The 21,462-nt window shown below is 43.3% G+C and overlaps 1 protein-coding gene across 2 annotated transcripts in view; it reads left to right on the forward strand.

Annotated features, from left to right (window-relative positions):
* henmt1 (HEN methyltransferase 1) overlaps positions 1–21,462 on the forward strand; it is a 105,469-nt gene that overhangs the window by 77,886 nt on the left and 6,121 nt on the right. The window contains exons 5-6 of one of the 2 annotated variants that reach the window (XM_072574906.1): positions 1,578–1,760; positions 19,843–20,014. In XM_072574906.1, the coding sequence (XP_072431007.1) occupies positions 1,578–1,760; positions 19,843–20,014 (355 nt within the window). The remainder of the gene's footprint in view (positions 1–1,577; positions 1,761–19,842; positions 20,015–21,462) is intronic. The other variant, XM_072574907.1, reaches the window with a different exon arrangement.

A 21,462-nucleotide genomic window follows, 5' to 3' on the forward strand; every position in this document is an offset into this window, starting at 1 on the left:
GAAGCTTTGGAAAGGGTGCCGAAGAGATTTACTTGGATATTGCTTGGTATGGAGGGAAGGTCTTACGAGGAAAGGCTGGGGGACTTGAGGCTGTTTTCGTTAGAGAGAAGGTTGAGAGGTGACTTAATAGAGACATATAAGATAATCAGAGGGTTAGATAGGATGGACAGGGAGACCCTTTTTCCAAGAATGGTGACGGCGAGCACAAGGGGGCATAGCTTTAAATTGAGGGGTAGATATAGGACAGATGTCAGAGGTAGTTTCTTTACTCAGAGAATAGTAAGGGTATGGAATGCTTTGCCTGCAACGGTAGTAGATTCGCCAACTTTAAGTACATTTAAGTCGTCATTGGACAAGCATATGGACATACATGGAATAGTGTAGGTTAGATGGGCTTCAGATTGATATGACAAGTCGGTGTAACATCAAGTGCCGAAGGGCCTGTACTGCGCTGTAATGTTCTGTGTTCTAAGGCTTAGGGGGGATTTGATAGAGACATACATGATCAGAGGATTCGATAGGGTAGACAGAGAAAGACATTTTCCTGGGATGATGGCGTCAGCTTTTGCGAGAAGGCGTAACCACAACTTGAGGGGTGAAAGATTTAAGACTGATGTCAAAGTCAAGTTCCTTTCGCAGAGTGTGGTAAGAGTGTGGAATGCCCTACCTGCTAAGGTAGTCAACTCAGCCACATTAGGGAGATTTAAATAATCTTTAGATAAGCTCATGGATGATTTTGGGATAGTGTAGGGGGACGAGCTGAGAATAGTCCACAGGTCGGCGCAACATCGAGGGCCGAAGGGCCTGTTCTGCACTGTATTGTTCTATGTTTTGTCTTACCTGAGGAAGGATATTTTTCCTATTGGACTGAATGTAACAAAGGATTACCAAACTGATTCCTGAGATGGCACGACTGACGTATAAAGAGTGGCTAGATCCGTTAGGAATATATTCACTTTAGTTTAGAAGAATGAGGAGGAGTTCTCCCAGAAACCTATTAAGTTCTCACAGGACTGGACAAGATATATGTAGAAAGGATGTTCCTGATGACCTTGAGTCCAGAACCTGGCTCCACAGAATACAGGACGGCAGTTTAGAAATGAGATGAGGAGAAATCTCTTCACCCAGAATGTGGTTAGCCTGTGGAATTCTCTGTCATAGAAAGCAATTGAGGCCAAAACATTCAATGTTTTCCAGAGAGAGAGGCAATTCTGATGGCTAAAGCAATGGAAAGAAAGTGGGATCTGGATACTGAGTGAAAGATCAGCCATGATCATATTGAATTGTGAAACGCTTTGAAGGTCCGAATGGCCTACTCCTATTCCTGTTTTCTAAGTTTCTCTGTTTCTTTGAATGGCAGAGCAGACTCAAAGGACTGAATGGTCTACACCTACTTTTATGTCTTATAATTTTGTCACCTTAGCAAGAGCCAATGGGGATGAGCACAAAATACTGACCTTACCAGCAATGTGCACTTTTTCTATAAAGGAATAAGAGATATATTTCTCAGTTTAACTATTCATGTTAAAGTCAAATTCCTTTCATCTGACTTTGCTCATTTTCTGTTTCCATTTCAGAGTAGAACACCTAAACATCTCAGAGGTTGAGAGATTTTCAGAGATGGTGTTTGGATACATGAGTCCAGCAGTAGTTGTAATTACAACTCCAAATGCAGATTTCAACCCCTTACTTCCAGGAATAATGCGATTCAGGCACTGGGACCATAAATTTGAGTGGAGCAGGGCAGAATTCCAAGCTTGGTGAGTGTAGAGGGCTGCAAATATCTCATACTATTGTCGATTATAAAATAAGGAACCAAGCTAAATAGAGGCATACAAATATCAGAGAGTCACAGAATCTCAGAATTATTACAAAGCAGATTGATGGCATTCAACTGATCGCACCTACACTAGCTCTGTTGTCTTGTCCGGTTCTATCTAGTGCTAATCTCCTGCCTTTTTTTCCATGTCTGTGCACACCACTCCTATAAAAGAAAATGTTGAATGCATCAGTTGAACCTGTCTCCATCACAATTCCAGGCATTCCATACACCAACTACTCACTATTTGAAACGGTGTTTTTCTCACATCACCTTTGCTTCATTTGCGCGTCACTTTAAATGTAGATCTCGAAACAAAATAAATGAGGAAGCCAATGACTATTGGATGGAATAGAAAATAATATAGGAGATAATTCAAGAAGTTATTTGGTCTGGTTGGGCTACTTATTGGATTTCAGTGGAGAGTATGAACTGAAATTAAAGCTGCCTTGATTTAGAGTTCAGGATCTTTTACAACGGCTGAATCAATTTATACCATTATAAGCTTATAATGTAACACTTTATTTGAAAGTCTTTTGAAAGTCCCTCCACACAACTTTAGCTGGACTACAATGTATTATTGTGAACGGTTACAATCCTGAATCATTAATTCTGATTTTCTCTTTACAAAACTGTCTCTAACCTGCACAGTGCTTGCAGTATTTTTAGCTTATTGTTCAAATTTCCAGCATTTATGATATTTTGCTTTTGTTTTAAATTTACAATTCTTCAATTCTGTGGCAGTATTCTCATTTTGTTTTATTTATTCATGACATGAGGGTGTTTATTACCCATCCCTAATTACCCTGGAGAATGTGAGCTGCCTTCTTGGACTGCTATTGTCCATGTAATGTTGATGCGCGCAATGTTGTTAAGGAGTTCAAGGATTTTTGACCCAGCTACAATGAAGTAATAGTGACTTGGTTCCAAGTCAGATGGTGCATGATTTTGAAGGGAACTTGCAGTTGGTGGATTCTCACGCATTTTCAGTCCTTGGCCTGAATGGTAGAATGGTAGTTACTCAACACAGAATGCCTAGCCTCTGACCTATTCTTGCAGCCACAGTACTTGAATGGTTGGCCCATTTCTATTCATGATCAGTGGTTAAACACCAGGATGTTGATAGGGGACTCAGCAATGATAATGCTGTTGATTGTCAAGGGCAGATGGTTAGATTCTGTCTTATTGGAGATGGTCAATGCATGGTAATTAAGTGGTGCAAATGTTATTTTCCACTTCTACCCAAGCCTGGATGTTGTCAAGGTTTTGTTGCACGTTATCTTGTGCTGCTTCAGTAATTGAGAAGTTGTGAATGGTGCTGGACAAAGAACGTTACAGCACAGAAACAGGCCCTTCGGCCCACCGATACTGCATTGACACATAATGCCTTTCTAAATTAAAAACCTTTTTGCCTCTATGCAATCTATATTCCTCTATTTGCTGTCTATTCATGTGTCTGTTAAGATGCCTCTTAAACTTTGCTATTTTATCTGGCTAACCACTACCACCTATGAAAGTGCATTCCAGGACTTACTATCCTCTGTTTAAAAAAATCTGCGTCTCACTTCTCTGTTAAATTTACTCCCTTTTACCTTAAACCTATGTCCTCTAATATTTGACATTTCTACCATGGGAAAAATACTCCCGTAACCATTCTAACAATGCCTCTCATAATTTTGTAAACGTCTATTAGGTTGTGCCTCATCCTTCTGTGTTCAAGTGAAACAAGCCAAGTTTGTCCAACCTCTCCTCATATGTAATATGCTGCAAACCAGGTAACATTTTGTTAGCTGTTTCTGTATCCTCTGCAAAGCCTCACATCCTTTTTGTGTGGCCACCAGAACTATACACAATATTCTAAATGCGACTGAACAAAAGTTCTATACAGTTGCAAAGTGATTTGTCAATTTTTTTTTCCCCACACCCCAACAGATGAATTTTGTGCAATTATCAGTGATTAAGTCTGCTTATAATCTTATGATGGAGGGAAGGTCATTCATGAAGCAACAGAAGGTGTTTAGCACACTACACTGAAGAATTCCTGGAGAGGTGTCCTGGAGCTAGGATGACTGACCTTTAACAACCACACCCATCTTTCCATGTGCCAAAGTTTTGACACCAACCAATGGAAAGTTTTCCCCTGATTCCTATTGACTCTAATTTTGTTAGGACTCCTTGATGCTATACTTGGTCAAATGTGACATTGATGACTCTGCAAGGGACCACATTGGGACCTCTTCTTAGGGACTGAAACTATAAGCTGAATGGAAATTGGTCATTGTTTTAAGCACATTCTTTCTGAGAGCAGTCCCCCTGATTAGTTGAGCTGCATTTTGTAACAAAGCTATAAGTGCATGATAGCTAGAGATATCTACAGCCCACAAACTGAAAATATACATCTCAACCTCTCTGTCACTCTGTATAAGAAAAGACAGCTTAAAAGAAAGAAACAAAACACCTATGTCCACTGGATCAACTATCAAAGTAAAAAAAAATGAATGTCACACAAAATAACTGTGAGATCTCTGCTAAAAGTCAACAAGAACAGTGTGGGACAATTTAACCACCCTTGAAATCTGGTCTTTTGGTCTTTGGAATTTTATTTACTCTGTCTATACTCTTTTTCTGCCCATAATATCTGTGAAATAGTGTGTCATTTGTCTGAAAGGCAAATGACACAATTGGCCTTTTTTTACTACCTTATTTACTGGTGCTGCCAACTTCACTGATCTGTAGACCTGCATACCCAGAGTCTTTTGGGAGGTTTGTTGTAGCCTAGAGGATATTTGGTCTGTGTGTAATGATTGCACTGTAATTTAAGTGGCCAGTCAGTATACCCATTTGGTATAAGTGCAGGCTTAGGTGAAGAGTGTAGTGCTGGAAAAGCACAGCAGGTCAGGCAGCATCTGAGGAGCAGGAACATCGAAGTTTCAGGCATAACCTGATGAAGGGCTTATGCCCGAAACGTCAATTCTCTTGCTTCTCAGATGCTGCCTGACCTGCTGTGCTGTTCCAGCACTACGCTTTCGACTCTGAGCTCCAGCATCTGCAGTCCTCACTTTCTCCCAGGCTTAGGTGAAGACTGGGCTTAAGTGAGTAAGGCAGGCAAGGTAAGACTCTTCAATCTTCCTTAGTGTAAAGAGACAGAGGTAGCAGTTAGGACAATGGTGTACTCTTCCTGCCAGATGTGGGAGATCAGAGATCAGTCTAGTGTCCCTGAAGACTACATCTGCAGGAATTGTGACTTCCCGCTCCTCTGCCCTTGAGCCCCACCCCTCCAATCGCCACCAGGACAGAACCCCACTGGTCCTCACCTACCACCCCACCAACCTCCATATACATCGTATCATCCATCGTCCTTTCTGCCACCTCCAAACTGACCCCACCACCAGAGACATATTTCCCTCCCCTCCCCTATCAGTGTTCCATAAAGACCACTCCCTCCGTGACTCCCTCGTCAGGTCCACACCCCCCACCAACCCAACCTCCACTCACAGCACCTTTCCCTGCAACTGCAAGAAATGCAAACCTTGCGCCCACACTTCCCCCCTCCCCCCCCCCCCTAACTTCCCTCCAAGGCCCCAAGGGATCCTTCCATATCTGCCTCAAATTCACCTGCACCTCCACACACATCATTTACTGCATCCGCTGCACCCGATGTGGCCTCCTCATATTGGGGAGACAGGCCGCCTACTTGCGGAACGTTTCTGAGAACACCTCTGGGACACCCGGACCAACCAACCCAACCACCCCATGGCTCAACACTTCAACTCCCCCTCCCACTCCACCAACGACATGCAGGTCCTTGGACTCCTCCATCACCAGACCATAGCAACACGATGGCTGGAGGGAGAGCGCCTCATCTTCCGCCTAGGAACCCTCCAACCACAAGGGATGAACTCAGATTTCTCCAGTTTCCTCATTTCCCCTCCCCCCACCTTGTCTCAGTCCCAACCCTCAAACTCAGCACCACCTTCCTGACCTCTGCGCCCCCACCCCCACTCTGGCCTATCACCCTCACCTTAACCTCCTTCCACCTATCGCATTTCCAACACCTCTCCCCCAAGTCCTTCCTCCCTACCTTTTATCTTAGCCTTCTGAAGAAGGGCTCATACCCAAAACGTCGATTCTCCTGCACCTTGGATGCTGCCTGACCTGCTGCGCTTTTCCAGCAACACATTTCAGTTACTATTGACTAAGGTTGGGACAAGATCCAAGCGAGCGATCATGGATGGAGACTCGCTAGCTAGGGGCATGGACAGGTATATCTGTGGCCGTGTTCGAGATTCAAGGATGCTGCATTGCCTCCCTAGTGCCATGTTCAAGGATGTCTCAGGGTTGCACGAAAATCTTAAGGCGGAGGGTGAGCAGCCAGAGGCCATCATGCACATTGGCACTAACAACGTAGGTACAAAGATGTATAAGATCCTGCAGAGTGAATACGGCGAGATAGAAAAGAGGCTGAAGAACAGGACCTCAAAGATAGTAATCTCTGGGTTACAACCAGTGCCATGTACTAGTGAGACAAGGAATAAAAAGGTGGGACAGATGAATGTGTACCTAAGGAACTGGTGCCAGTGGCAGCGTTTCAGGTTCTTGGAACATTGGAATCGCTTTTCATTTGGGGTGACCTGAACAAGAGGGACAGATTGCAACTAAACTGAAGGAGAACCAGTATCCACGCAAGGAGGTTTGCTAGTGGTACTTAGGAGGGTTTAAACTAGAGTGGTAGGGGGTTGGGACCAGAGTAGCAGGTCAGCAAGCAGAGGGATTGAGGGAAAGGTATATGTTAGGACCAATAAATCAGAAAGAAAGGACAGGCAGAGATTGGTAAATGAACACGATGGTATTAATGGGTTGTGGTGTGTTTATTCCAATGCAAGGAGTATTATAGGTAAGGCAGATGAGCTTAGAGCCTGGATCATTACATGGAGCTATGATGTTGTGGCCATTAACAGATCTGGTTGAGAGAGGGACAGGACTGGCTGCTGAACATTGCAGGGTTTCATTGTTTTAGATGAGATAGAGAGGAAGATAAAAGAGGTGGAGGAGTTGCGTTACTAATCAGGGAGAATGTTACATCTGCACTTGGAGCGGATATACTGGAGGACTCATCCACTGAGATAATATGGGTACAGCTCAAAAATAAAATGGGTGCAATCACCCTGATAGGATTATACCATAGGCCGCCCAATAGCCATGGAGACATTGGGGAACAAATACAGAGGCAGGTGGTTGAAAAGGTGCAATAAGTCAAGGTCTTGCGAGAAGGTATTAAATTGGGCAAAGGCAAATTACATCAGTATTGGGCATGAGCTAGGGAGTGTTAATTGGGAGAAACTGTTATTAGGCAAGTCCTCACTTGACGTGTGGGAATGGTTTAAAAACCTGCTGATGAAAGTTCAAGACCAGCATATTCCAGTAAGGTGGAAGGACAAGGGTGGCAAGGTAAGTGACCCATGGATAATGAGGGAGATTGTGAATTTAGTTAAAATGGAAGCATATGTAAGGTTTAAGAAACTAAAATCAGACAGGTCCTGTTATGAATATCAGGAAAGTACTCAAGCAGGGAAATAGGAGAGCAAGGATGGGCTATGAAATGACCCTGGCAAGTAGGGTTAAAGAGAATCCCTATATGTACATTAAAATCAAAAGCATACCTGGGGAGAAGGTAGGACCACTCAAGGATAAAGGAGGGAACTTGTACTTGGGAGCAGAGGCTGTGGGTGAGATCCTAAATGAGTATTTTGCATCAGTATTCACCCAGGAGAAGGATGTGGAGGATAGTGAGAATTGTGTGGAGAAGACTTTTAGCTCAGGTTGAGGTTCAGGTTGTAAGTTTGCTTGCTGAGTTGGCAGGTTTGTTTTCAGATATTTGGTCACCGTGCTACGTAACATCATCAGTGAGCCTCTGGTAAAGCGTTAGTGTTCTGTCCCACTTTCTATTTGTGTGTCTTGGTCTCTTAAGGTTGGTGATATCATTTCTAGTTATTTTTCTCAGTGGTTAGTAAATGGGGTCCAAATCGATGTGTTTATTGATGGAGTTCTAGTTTGAATGCCAGGCCTCTAGGAATTTCCATGTTTAGCCTGTTTCAGGATGGATGTGTTGTCCTTCTTCATCGGGTGTTGGGGGGGTGGGAGGTGATGATAGGGAAGGGGATAGTTTGCTAATGTTCGTGAGAAGAAGGTTGAGAGGTGACGTAATTGAGTCATACCAGATAATCAGAGGGTTAGATAGGGTGGACAGTGAGAGCCTTTTTCCTTGCATGGTGATGGCTAGCACAAGGGGATATAGTTTTAAATTGAGGAGTGATAGACGTAGGACAGATGTCAGAGTTTCTTTACTCAGAGCATTTTCAGGGCATGAAACGCCCTGCCTGCAACAGTTGTAGACTTGCCAACTTCAATGGCATTTAAATGGTCATTGCATAAACATATGGATGAAAATGGAATAGTGTAGGATAGATAGGCTTCAGATTGGTTCCACAGGTCTATGCAACATCAAGGGCTGAAGGGCCTGACCTGTGCTGTTATGTTCTATCCTTTTGGCTAGTTTTCTGCCTCTCTGTCTGACATAGTGTTTGTTACAGTCCTTGCATGTTATTTGTAAATGACATTCGTTTTGCTGATTGTTGGTACAGGATTCTTTAGGTTCATCAGTAGGTGTTCGTGTGTTGGTAGGTTTGTGGGCAAACATGATGCCAAGGGGTCAGAGTAGTCTGGTAGTCATCTCCAAGATGTCTTTGATGTTAGGTAGTGTGGCTAGAGTTTCTGGGCTTGTTTAATCTAGTTGTTTGGGTTTGTTGTTTAAGAATCGGCAGACTGTGTTTCGCTGTATAGGTATTTTATTCTGCTCGTAATTACTGGGTGCTACTAACCCTAACCCAATGCAGCACCCAGGAACTACAAGCAGCAGAAGAAAAATACCTATGCAGTGTACTCAAGAAAAGCGGGCACCCGATAAACACAGTTTGTCGATTCTTAAACAATAAACTCAAACAAGTAAACACAACATGCTCAGAAACTCTAGCCACGCTATCATTCATCAAAGACATCTCTGAGATGGCTACCAGACTACTCCAACCCCTTGGTAACATGGTAGCCCACAAACCTACCAACACACTGAAATAGCTACTGATGAACCTAAAAGACCCAATACAACCAGCAAAACAAATGTCATTTATAAAATACCATGCAAGGACTGTAACAAACACTACATTGGACAGACAGACAGACAGAAAACTGGCCACCCAGATACACGAGCACCAACTAGCCACCAAAAGATATGACCCACTATCACTAGTATCCTTACTTACAAAGACACCACTTCGATTGGGATAATACATCCATCCTAGGACATGCTAAACAGAGGCACAAACAGGAATTCCTGGAGGTAAAAACAATGACTGCAGATGCTGGAAACCAGATTTTGGATTAGTGGTCTTGGAAGAGCACTGGAGGTCTGGCATTCAAACCAGAACTCCATCAATCAACACATTGATTTGGATCCCATTTACCAACTTCTGAGAATACCAGAAATAGTATCACCCACCTTAAGAGATCAAGGCACACAAACAGAAAGCAGGACAGAACACCAGCACTTCACCGGAGGCTCACTGATGTTACGTAGCATGTCTGAAAACAAATCTGCCAGCTCAGTGAGCAAACTTACCTATGTGGAGCATGCCAATATGCTAGAGCATTCTGAGATCAAGAAAGAACTGGTGTTGGATTTATTGAAGAGTGTTAAGGTGGTTAAGTCCCCAGGGCATAATGGTATCTACCCCAGGTTATTGACAGAATCAAGAGAGAGGATTGCTGAGGTGTGTATGAGGTGCTGCACTATGGGAGATCAAATGTAAAGGGAAAGTATAGTTTCATAGTAATAGAAACAGGAGTAGGCCATTTGGCCCGTTGAGAGTGTGGTGCTGGCAAAGCATGGCAGGTCAGACAACATCCGAGGAGCAGGAGAATCGATGTTTTGGGCAAAAGCCCTTCATCAAAACCCCTGAAGGGCTTTTGTGCGAAATGTCAATTCGCATGCCCTTGAATGCTGCCTGACCTGCTGTGCTTTTCCAGCACCACACTCTCGACTCTAATGTCCAGCATCTGCAGTCCTCGCTTTCGCCCATTTGACCTATGAGCCTGCTCCACCATTCATTAAGATCATGGTTGATCTATCCATCGTCTCAGCTCCTCCTACCTGCATTATCCCCATAACCCTTAATTCCCCTACCATGCAAAAATCCATCCAACCGTGTCTTGAATATATTTAACGAAGCTGCCTTTACCGCTTCCTTGGGCAGAGAATTCCATAGGTTCACTATTCTGGGAAAAACAGTTCCTTTTCATCTCGGTCCTGAATCTACTGCCACTAATTCTGAGGCCATGTCTCTGGTCCTAGTCTCACCCACCAGCAGAAACAACTTGCCTGCCTGTCTCATTTATCCCTTTCATAATTTTATATGTTTCTATAAGGTCCTCTCTCAGTCTTCTAAATTGTAGCAAGTACAGTCCCAGGCAGCTCAACCGCTCCTCATAGGATAATCCTGTCTCCAGAATCAACCTGGTGAACCTCATCTGCACCACCTCCAAAATCAGTACTTACTTCCTCAAGTAAAGAGACCAGAACTGAACACACCAACAGCTTGTACAACTGCAGCAGAACCTCCCTAATGTTCTGTTTGCCTTCCTGATTATCTATTGCACATGCAAATCAACTTCTAGCGATTCATGTACGAGCATTCCTAAATCCCTCTTCATAACAGCATGCTGCAATCTTTCACCATTTAAATTATACTCTGATCTACAATTTTTACTTCCAAAGTGGATAACCTCACATTTACCAACATTGTACGACATCTGCCAGATCCATGCCCACTCACTTAAATCTCTCTGCCGACTCTCCACATCCTCTGCATAGTTTGCCTTTCCACTCATAGAACATAGAACATTACAGCACAGTACAGCCCCTTCAGTCCTCGATGTTGCGCCGATCAGTGGAACCAATCTGAAGCCTATCTATCCTACACTATTCCCTTTTCATCCATATGTTTATCCAATGACCATTTAAATGCCCTTAAAGTTGGCAAGTCTATAACTATTGCAGGTAGAGCGTTTCATGCCCCGACTGTGCTCTGAGTAAAGAAACTCTGACATCTGTCCTATGTCTATCACCCCTCAATTTAAAACTATATCCCCTTATATTAGCCATCACCATGCAAGGAAAAAGGCTCTCACTGTCCATCCTATCTAACCCTCTGATTATCTTACATATCTCAATTAAGTCATCTCTCAAATTTCTTCTTTCTAATGAAAACAGCCTCAAGTCCCTTAGCCTTTCCTCAAAACCTTCCCTCAATACCAGGCAACATCCTAGTAAATTGCCTCGAACCCTTTTTGACCCTTCCACCTCCTTCCTGTAATGCGGTAACCAGAACTGTACGCAATACTCCAAGTGCAGCCACACCAGAGTTTTGTACAGCTGCAGCATGACCTCGTGGCGCCGAAACTGAATCTCTCCTCCAATAAAAACCAACATATCGTATGCTGGCTTAACAACCCTATCCACCTGGGTGGCAACTTTCATGGATTTATGCACATGAACACCGAGATCTTGTTGCTCATCTACACTGCAAGAATCTTACCATTAGCCCAGTACTCTTTATTCCTGCTGTTCCTTCCAAAGTGAATGACCTCACACTTTTCCATTTTAAACTCCATTTGCCACTCCTCAGCCCAGCTCTGCAGTTTATCTATTGTCCCTGTGTAACCTGCAACATTCTTCAGCACTAGCGAGTTTTGAGAAGATTTGTAGCTCAAAGTGAGGTTCTGGATAAAGGTTTGCTCACTGAACTGGAAGGTTCATTTTCAGATGTTTCGTCACCATACGAGGTAACATCATCAGTGAGCCTCCGGATGAAGCACTGGTGGCATGGCCCACTTTCTATTATGTGTTTAGGTTTCCTTAGTTTGGTAATATCATTTCCTGTGGTGATGTCATTTCCTGGTCTTTTTCTCATGGGTAGGTAAATGAGATCCAAGTCAAAGTGTTTGTTGATAAGAGTTCCAGCTGGAATGCCACACTTCTACGAATTCTCATGTGTGTCTCTGTTTGGCTTGTCCTCAGATGGATGTGTTGTCCCAGTTGAAGTGGTGTCCTTCCTCATCGGTATGTAAGGATACTCGTGAGAGTGGGTCATGTCTTTTGGTGCTCCTGAGAACCTTTTCCAATAATTTCCCTATCTCTAATGTGAGGTTCACAGCTCTGTAATATCCAGGATTATCCCTGATACCCTTCTTAAACAATGGGGCAACATTGAGTATTCTCCAGTCCTCTGCAACCTCCCCTCTGGCCACAGAGTAAACAAAGATGTCTGTCAATGCTTCAGTAATTTGTTCTCTTCCATCCCTCAATATTTTGGGATAGTTCCCATCAAGACCTGGGGTCTTTTCTCCCTTAATATTGTTTAAGACGCATAACACCTTTTTCCTGCCCAAGCTTGCAATCTGTCTATATCCCACTGCAGCCTTTGACAGTCCTCCTCACTATCTGCAACTTTGCCAATTTTGGTGTCATCCGCAAGCTTACTGATCAGACTACCTACATTTTCCTGAACATCATTTATATATTAGAAACAACAAAGGTGAACAGCGGCAAGCCACTAGTTACCTCCATTCTGAAAGGCACCTTTCCATTCTCCATCTTCTCATGGTCACAGGAATATGCTGGCAGACAGCAAGCTGGTTTGAAGCATGTCTACTTCAACGCCAGAAGTATTCAAAATAAGGTAGGTGAGCTTGCAGCATGAATAGGTACCTGGGACTTTGATGTTGTGACCATTTCTGAGACATGGATAGAGCAGGGTCAGGAATCAGTGTTGCAGATTCCAGGGATTAGATCTTTCATTAAGAACAGGCAAGGCAGTAAAACAGGGGGAGGTGTGGCCTTGTTAGTCAAAGATAGTTTAACGGTGGCTGAAAGAACTTTTGACAAGGACTCTTCTATTGAGGTAGTATGGGCTGAGGTTAGAAACAGGAGAGAAGAGGTAACACTGCTGGGAGTTTTTTATAGGCCTCTGCAGAGTTCTATGGACGTGGAGGAGAGGATTGGCAAAATGATTCTGGGTAGGAGTGAAAGGAAAAGGGTGGTCATTATGAGGGAACTTTAACTTCCCCAATATTGACTGGAAATGCTATAACTCCAGTACGTCGGATGGATCGGTTTTTGTCCAATGTGTACAGGAGGTTGTCGAAAGGCCAACAAGAGGGGAGGCCACACTGGATCTGGTGCTTGGTAATGAACCAGGCCAGGTGTTTGATTAATGCCAAGGTGAGCACTTTGGAGAGAGTGGCCATAATTCAGTTACGTTTAGTTTAGCGATGGAAAGGGATAGGTATATGCCACAGGGAGTGGCAATTAAAATGTGACTAGGCAAGACTTAGGATGCATAGAATGGGGTAGCAAAATGCAGGGGATGGGGACAATCAAAATGTGAAGCTGGTTTAAGAAATAGATATTGCGTGTCCTTGATAGCTATGTCCTTGTCAGACAGAGAGGAAGTGATAAGGTAAGGGAACCGTGGTTTACTACAGAAATTGCATATCTTGTTAAGCAGAAGGAGACTTATGTGATGATGAGACGAGGTGGCTCAGATGAGGCGATGGAGAGTTACAGATTAGCAAGGAAGGATTTAAAATGATTTAAGAAGAGCAAAGAGGGAACAAGACCAATCTTTAGAAGGTAGAATAAAGGAGAACCTTAAAGCTTTCTTTTGGTATGTGAGGAATAAAAGGATGACTAGGGTAAGAATAGGGCCTATCAAAACAGAAGTGGGAAATTGTGTGTGGACCCTGTGGAGATCGGAGAGGTGCTAAATGAATATTTCTCATCGGTTTTCACTCAGAAAAAGGAGAATATTGTAGAGAAGAGTGAGATACGAAATACTGGACGAGAAAGGATTGAGGTTCGTAAGGAAGAGATGTTATCAATTCTTGAAGACGTAAAAGTACACAAGTCCCTGGGCCGGATGGGATTTATCCAAGGATTCTCTGGGAAGCTAGGGAGGAGATAGTAGAGTCTTTGGCTTTGATACTTGAGTCGTGATTGACTACAGGTTTAGTACCAGAGGACTGGAGGATTGCAAATGTTGTTCCCTTGTTCAAGAAGGGCAGTAGAGATGACCCAAGTAATTGTAGACCAGTGAACCTTACGTCTGTTGTACAAAAAGTTTGGGAAAGGATTAAAAGAGATAGGATTTATAATCATCTAGCAAGCAACAATTTGATTTCAGATAGTCAACATGATTTCATCAAGGGCAGGTCATGTCTCATAAACCTCATTGAGTTTTTTGAGAAGGTGACCAAGCATGTGGATGAGGGTAGGGCATTTGATGTGGTGTACATGGACTTCAATAAGGCCGCCTTTGATGAGGTTCCACTTGGTAGGTTGTTGGAGTAAATGCAGAGGCATGGAATTGAGGGTGATTTAGCAGTTTGGGTTAGGAACTGGCTTTCTTTAAGAAGGCAGCAATTGGTGGTTGATGCAAAGTATTCTGTCTGGACAGTGACTACTGGTGTGCTACAAGGATCTGTTTTGGGAGCACTGCTGTTTGTCATTTTTATAAATGACTTGGATACAAGCATAGGTGGATGGGTTAGTAAGTTTGCAGATGACACTAAAGTCGGGGGAGTTGTGGGAGAGTGTGGAAGAATGTTGCAGGGGGACTTGGATAAACTGTAGAATTGGGCTGAAAGTTGGCACATACAGATAAATGTGAGGTGTTTCACTTTGGGAAGAATAACAGGAAGGCAGAATACTGGGTCAATGAAAAGATTCTTGGCAGTGTGGATGTGCAGATGGGTTTTGGAGTCCATGTACATAGATCCCTGAAAGTTGCCACCCACGTTGATAGTTTTGTTAAGAAGGAATACGGTGTGTTAGGTTTTATTGGTAGAGGAATTGAATTCCAGCTGTCATGCTGCAACTATACAAAACACTAGTGTGGCCACACTTGGAATATTATGTACAGTTCTGGTCGCCCCATTACAGGCGGGATATGGAAGCATTGGAAAAGGTGCAGAGGAGATTTACCAGGATGTTGTCTGGTCTGGAGGGAAGGTCTTATGAGGAAAGGCTGAGAGACTTGGGTCTGTTCGGATTGGAAAGAAGAGGGCTAAGAGGGTATTTGATAGAGACATACAAAATTATTAGATAGGGTAGACAGTGAAAGTCTTTTTCCTAGGATGATGACGTCAGCTTGTATGAGGGGACACAGGACATAGAAAAGTACAGCGCAGGTCAGGTGAATTGGCCATGCTAAATTGCCCGTAGTGTTAGGTAAGGGGAAGATGTAGATGTAGGGGTATGGGTGGGTTACGCTTCGGCGGGGCGGTGTGGACTTGTTGGGCCGAAGGGCCTGTTTCCACACTGTAAGTAATCTAATCTAATCTAATCTAGAACAGGCCCTTAGTCCCACGATGTTTGACCAAGGTTTAATCCTAATGTAAAATATAATGACTTAACCTACGCACCCTTTAGTGCTGTGCTGTGAAGAAGGCATATGGTGTACTGGGCTTTATTGGTAGAGGAATTGAGTTCCGGAGTCCTGAGGTCATGTTGCAGTTGTATAAGACTCTGGTGCGGCCTCATCTGGAGTATTGTGTGCAGTTTTGGTCGCCATACTACAGGAAGGATGTGGAGGCATTGGAACGAGTGCAGAGGAAGTTTACCAGGATGTTGCCTGGCATGGTAGGAAGATCGTATGAGGAAAGGCTGAGGCACTTGTGACTTTTCTCATTGGAGGAAAGAAGGTTTAGGGGAGATTTGATAGAGGTGTACAAGATGATTAGGGGTTTAGATAGGGTTGACAGTGAGAACCTTTTTCCGTGTATGGAGTCAGCTGTTACTAGGGGACACAGCTTTAAATTAAGGGGTGGTAGGTATAGGACAGATGTTAGGGGTAGATTTTTTTACTCAGCGGGTTGTGAGTTCATGGAATGCCCTGCCAGTAGCAGTGGTGGACTCTCCCTCTTTAGGGTCATTTAAGTGGGCATTGGACAAGCATATGGAGGTTATTGGGCTAGTGTAGGTTAGGTAGGCTTCGGTCGGCGCAACAGCGAGGGCTGAAGGGCCTGTACTGCGCTGTATTTTTCTATGTTCTATGTTCTATGTTCAGCTCACTGCTATCCATGTGCATGTCCAGCAGTCGTTTAAATGTTCCTAATGACTCTGCTTCCACCACCACCGCTGGCAATGCATTCCATACATTCACAACTCTCTGTGTAAAGAACCTACCTCTGACATCTCCTCTATACCTTCCTCCTAATATCTTCAAACTATGACCCCTCGTACCAGTCAATCCTGCCCTGGGGAAAAGTCTCTGGCTATTGACTCTATCTATTCCTCTCATTATCTTGTATACCTCAATCAGATCTCCTCTCTTCCTCCTTCTCTCCAGAGAGAAAAGTCCAAGCTTATTCAACCTTTCTTCATAAGGCAAGCCCTCCAGTCCAGGCAGCATCCTGGGTAAACCTTCTTTGCACCCTCTCCAAAGCCTCTGTATCTTTCCTATAGTAGGGCAACCAGAACTGGACACAATATTCCAAGTGTGATCTCACCAGGGACTTGTAGAACTGTAGCAAAACCTCGCGGCTCTTAAACTCGGTCACCCTGTTAATGAAAGCCAAAACACCATATGCTTTTTTAACAATACTATCCACTTGGGTGGCAACTTTGAGGGGTCTATGTACTTGCACACCCAGATCCCTCTGTTCCTCCACACTTCCAAGAATCCTGTCTTTCATCCTATATTCAGCATTTGAGTTTGACCTTCCAAAATGCATCACTTCGCATTTATCCAGATTGAACTCCACCTGCCATTTCTCTGCCCAGCTCTGCATCCCGTCTGTGTCGAGCTGCAGCCTACAATAGCCCTCGATACTATCAATAGCACCTCCAACCTTTGTGTCATCGTTACAAATTGAGGAGTGATAGATTTAAGACAGATGCCAGAGGCAGGATCTTTACTCAGAGAGTGTAAGGACGTGGAATGCCTTACCAGTCACTGTAGTTAACTCAGCCACATTAGGGAGATTTATACAATCCTTGGATAAGCACATGGATGATGATGAGATAGTGTAGGCAGAGGAGCTTAGATTAGTGCACAGGTCAGTGCAACTTTGAGGGCCGAAGGGCCTGTTCTGCGCTGTACTGTTCTATGTTCTATGACCACGTTTTGTATTCATTTGGTCAGCTCATCTCTGATTCCTTGTGAGTTTAACTTCTGTTCCAACCTGCCATGAGGTGCCTTAGTAAAGTCATGTAGACCGTTTCCACTGACCTTCCCACAGCAATCATTCTTGTCACCACCTCAAAAAAGCAATCAAATTGGTAAGACACAACCTTCCCCGTACAAACCCTTGCTGCCTATCTTTAACACGTATATTCACTTCTAAATGTGAATAAATCCTGACTCTCCGAATTTTCTCCCATGGCATTCCTACCACTGTCTTCAGGGTCACTGTCCTGACATTACTTGGATTATCTCTGTTTCCCTTCTTAAACCAAAGAAAACAACATTGACCATCCTCCAGTCCTCACCTGACACCAAAGAGGATGCAAATATATCTGTTTTGTCCCTTGTCTCCAGCAATATCTGATGATAGATCCCATCTGGCCATAAAGGGCCTTTGCCCAAAACGTCAATTTTACTGCTCCTCGGATGCTGCCTGAGCTGCTGTGCTTTTCCAGCACCACTAATCCAGAATCTGGTTTCCAGCATCTACAGTCATTGTTTTTACATAGGGACTTGTCTACCTTAATGCATTTCAAGACACCCAACACTTCCTCTTTCATTATGTCAACTTGCCTGAGAGTATTCACACATCTTTCCCTTACCTCAACATTGTTCATGTCCTTCTGTTTGGTGAAATGAGTAGGCAAAGACTTGGTAAATGGAATATAATGTGGGAAAATGTGAAATTTCACACTTTGGCAAAACGAATGGTGGACCTAAATATTATTTAATTGAACAAAAACGGCAGGAAGCTATGGAATAGAGAAGTTTGGGAGTCTTTGTCATGAATCACATCTAGCATTAAAATTCAGTGTATAAGAGGAAAGGCACAGAGGATGTTAGATTTTATTTCAAAGGTAATGGAGTGTAAAAGTCATAAGGTTTTCCTAAAGCACTGGTCAGACCAAAGATGGAATATTGTGATTAGTTTGGGTCTCTTATCTGATTAAAGATGTATTGTAATTGGAAGCAGTCCAGTGAAGTTTCGATAGCCTGATATGTAATATAGAAGGACTGCTTTATGACAAGTTTGAGCCGGTTGGGCCTGTACTTCTTGGAATTCAGAAGAATAAGACACAGCTTTATTGAAACAAAGAATTATTAGGGGACTTGATAGTGTTAGTGTGACAAGGTTCTTTCCCCTTGTGGAAGAGTCGAGGAGCAGAGGGCACAATCTCAGAATAAGGGGTTATCTTGTTTAGACAGAGATGAGGACAGAGAAGACAGAGGAGTTCTTCTGTCAGAGGATATTAAAACTCTGGAGATGTTTACCACAGAGGTCTATCTAGGCTGGGTCATTAAGTATATTGAATGCTGAGATTGATTTTTAATCATTAAGGAAATCAAGGGTCGTGGCAAAACGAGAGCAAAGTGGAGATGAGGATTATCAGATATTTAAGAATCATACAGCACGAACACAGACTCTTTGGTCCAATCAATCTATGCCGACCATAATCCCAAACTAAACTCTGGCCTTCGCTTGGCCCATATCCTTCCAAACATTTCTTATTTATGCCCTTACAAAATGTTTTTTTAAACATTGTAACTGTACTCGAATCCACCACTTCCTCTGGAAGTTCATTCCACACAGGAACTACTTTGTAAATAAAGTTGCCCCTCATGACTTTAAAACTTTACCACTCTCTCATTACAAATATGCACCCTAGTCTTGAAATTCCCAATCATAGGGAAAACACACCTTATCTATACCCTTCATGATTTTATAAACCCCCGATAAAGGTCACCTCTCAACCTCGTATGCCGCAGTGGAAAACAGTCCCAGACTATCCAGCCTGTCCTTATAACTCAAATCCTCCATTCCCAACAACATCCTGGTAAAGCTTTTCTGAACCCTCTCTGGTATCCTTTGCTTCCTTCCAAGTAGCTGAGGACCTGGAGTGTTACTTAAAGATGTTGCATCATCTTCGATTATTCAATTGTTCCTGGAAAGTTGAAGAGGACTTTGATATATGTTGGAAGACTTTCTGAAGCACTTTTGAGTATTGGTGCAGTCTTCAGCAAGTAGTATATTCTCAGAGGCATTCATCCAAAAGGTGGTGTGTTTTAATCTCTACCAGCAAAGAAGTCACTAGGACTAAAAATGTGGACTAAACCAGATGTTCAAACATATGTATGTGGTAATAATACAGGACTGATTTAGCTCTTGTTTTCACCAAAATAATCCCAATGTTCACAGACTCTCTGCTCATCTAAACAAAACCTATTTGCTTGAGAGGCAAAATGTGTCATTTAGATAGTGAGAGCCCAGCGTTAGTAAAGATTATACTTATAAGATATGCCATGATCTTATTAAGTGGCAGAATAGACTCACTGGGTAACCTCTGAAGGGGTGACCCACTTCTGCTCCAATGTCTTGATGTCTTCATTTCTTGTTGTTTTGTTAAGCTTCTGTTTTACTACTAAAACCAAATCTGAAGTATTGTATACTTATGGTTCAGCGAGAGACCACTTTGTTAAAACTGAAACAAAAGAAAATATGATCCATCAAGCAGGTTTCTCTCTGGGATATGATGTGTCTAGTAAGAAAATCAGCTGGGCTCATTACGGAGTGACAGTGAGCAGGGCAGTAGAGCACAGGGTCAATGGCAAGAAGTTATCTGAATTTCAGTTCTTGTGCATTACAATGCAGTTGAAGACTATCTTCTATTTAAAATGGGAACTGTTAATTGCATTCTATGTAATTTAAACTTTCTGTTTCACATTCAGGTCTTTGAACATTGGAAATAAATTTGGTTATAAAGTGGAATTCACTGGTGTAGGAAAAGGACCTCTCGGGACAGAGCAGTTGGGATTCTGCACTCAAGTATCTATATTTCTGAGACAGCTATCAGAAGCACCTCGAATAGAGACTAAACATTCTAAACAGCTATATAAACTGGTGAGTCGTGAGAAATCAGTCTCGATATTTTCTATTTAATTTGAAGAGGCAGTCACCCAGCTATAGAGATCACTTTGTTTCCTCGGATTCTTCTTTAAATCTGATGCTGGCTCATAGCCTTGTTAGACAATTTCATGTTCGTCAATTCTGTAATACTCTACCTATTGACTGGAAAAATAAGAGAGGTAAAGGTCGCTTAGTTGAAGAGTTCAAAGAATGGTTTTATAGAACATGGTCTGATGCCAACCAGACAGCAAGCTATACTGATAGAAATATGTAGGATAGAATATTCTTTGTTGTCACGTACTCTTGTACAGAAGTACAGAGGTACAATAAAAAGTTTTTTACAATAGCTGCCTTTAATGGTACCATCTTAGGTACAAATCTTAGATACAAAAGTGGATTAAAAGAAGAGATGGTAGCATTATTACAGTGAATAAAAAAAAGTTAGAAATAAGATAGTTAGAACAGAGTTAAAGGATTTATATTACAGCCTGGTAAATAGTTTTAGATAGCAGCAGCTCAGCACATGGTCAGGCCACCTGCGCCTGGAACAAGTCCAACAACTGTCCTGCTCCTCTCTAGCCTCCAGTTTGCTCCTCACTGGCACTCATCACAACTTACCTTGTGCTGCACTCATGCTGCACCTGCACTCGGGTATCCCTCTGTGCCACCCCGGGACTCAGGATTGTCACATGCCACCTCGGGACTACCCCTGTGCCACCACGGGACTTGGGATCACCCCATGCCACCTTGGGACTCTGGTTTACCTCCGTGCTACCCTGAATCCTCTGGTTTCCCCCCACATCCCCCGGAACTCAGTATTACCCCTGTGCCAACCTGGGACTCTGGTTTCCCCCGTGCCAACCTGGGACTCTGGTTTTCCCCTGTGCCACTCCAGGATTCGGGTTTTCCCCCCACGCTGCTCAGGGATTCTGGCTTCCCCCCCCCCCCCCCCCCCCCCATACCACCCAGGACTCTGGTTTACCCCCGTGCCATGCCGGAACTTGGGTGATCCCGTGCCACCTTGCGACTTGGGTATTCCCCCCCCCATGCTATCCAGGGAAAGTCCCAGATGATTGGAAAATCACTGTTGTAACCCCTTATTCAAGAAAGGATCAAGACAAAAGATGGAAAATTATAGGCCGATTAGCCTAACCTCAGTTGTAGGTAAAATTGTAGTATCCATTGTTAAGGATGTGATTTCTAAATTCTTGGAAATGCAAGGTCGGCTTAGAACAAATCAATGTGGATTTAGTAAGGGGAGGTCGTGCCTGACAAACCTGTTAGAATTCTTTGAAGAAGTAACAAATAGGTTAGACCAGGGAAACCCAGTGGATGTTATCTATCTAAACTTCCAAAAGGCCTTTGATAAGATGCCTCACGGAAGGCTGCTGAATAAGGTGAGGCCCCATGGTGTTCGAGATGAGCTACCGGCATGGATTGAG

Source organism: Chiloscyllium punctatum, chromosome 7 (assembly GCF_047496795.1).
Source record: "Chiloscyllium punctatum isolate Juve2018m chromosome 7, sChiPun1.3, whole genome shotgun sequence".
Lineage (NCBI taxonomy): Eukaryota > Metazoa > Chordata > Chondrichthyes > Orectolobiformes > Hemiscylliidae > Chiloscyllium > Chiloscyllium punctatum.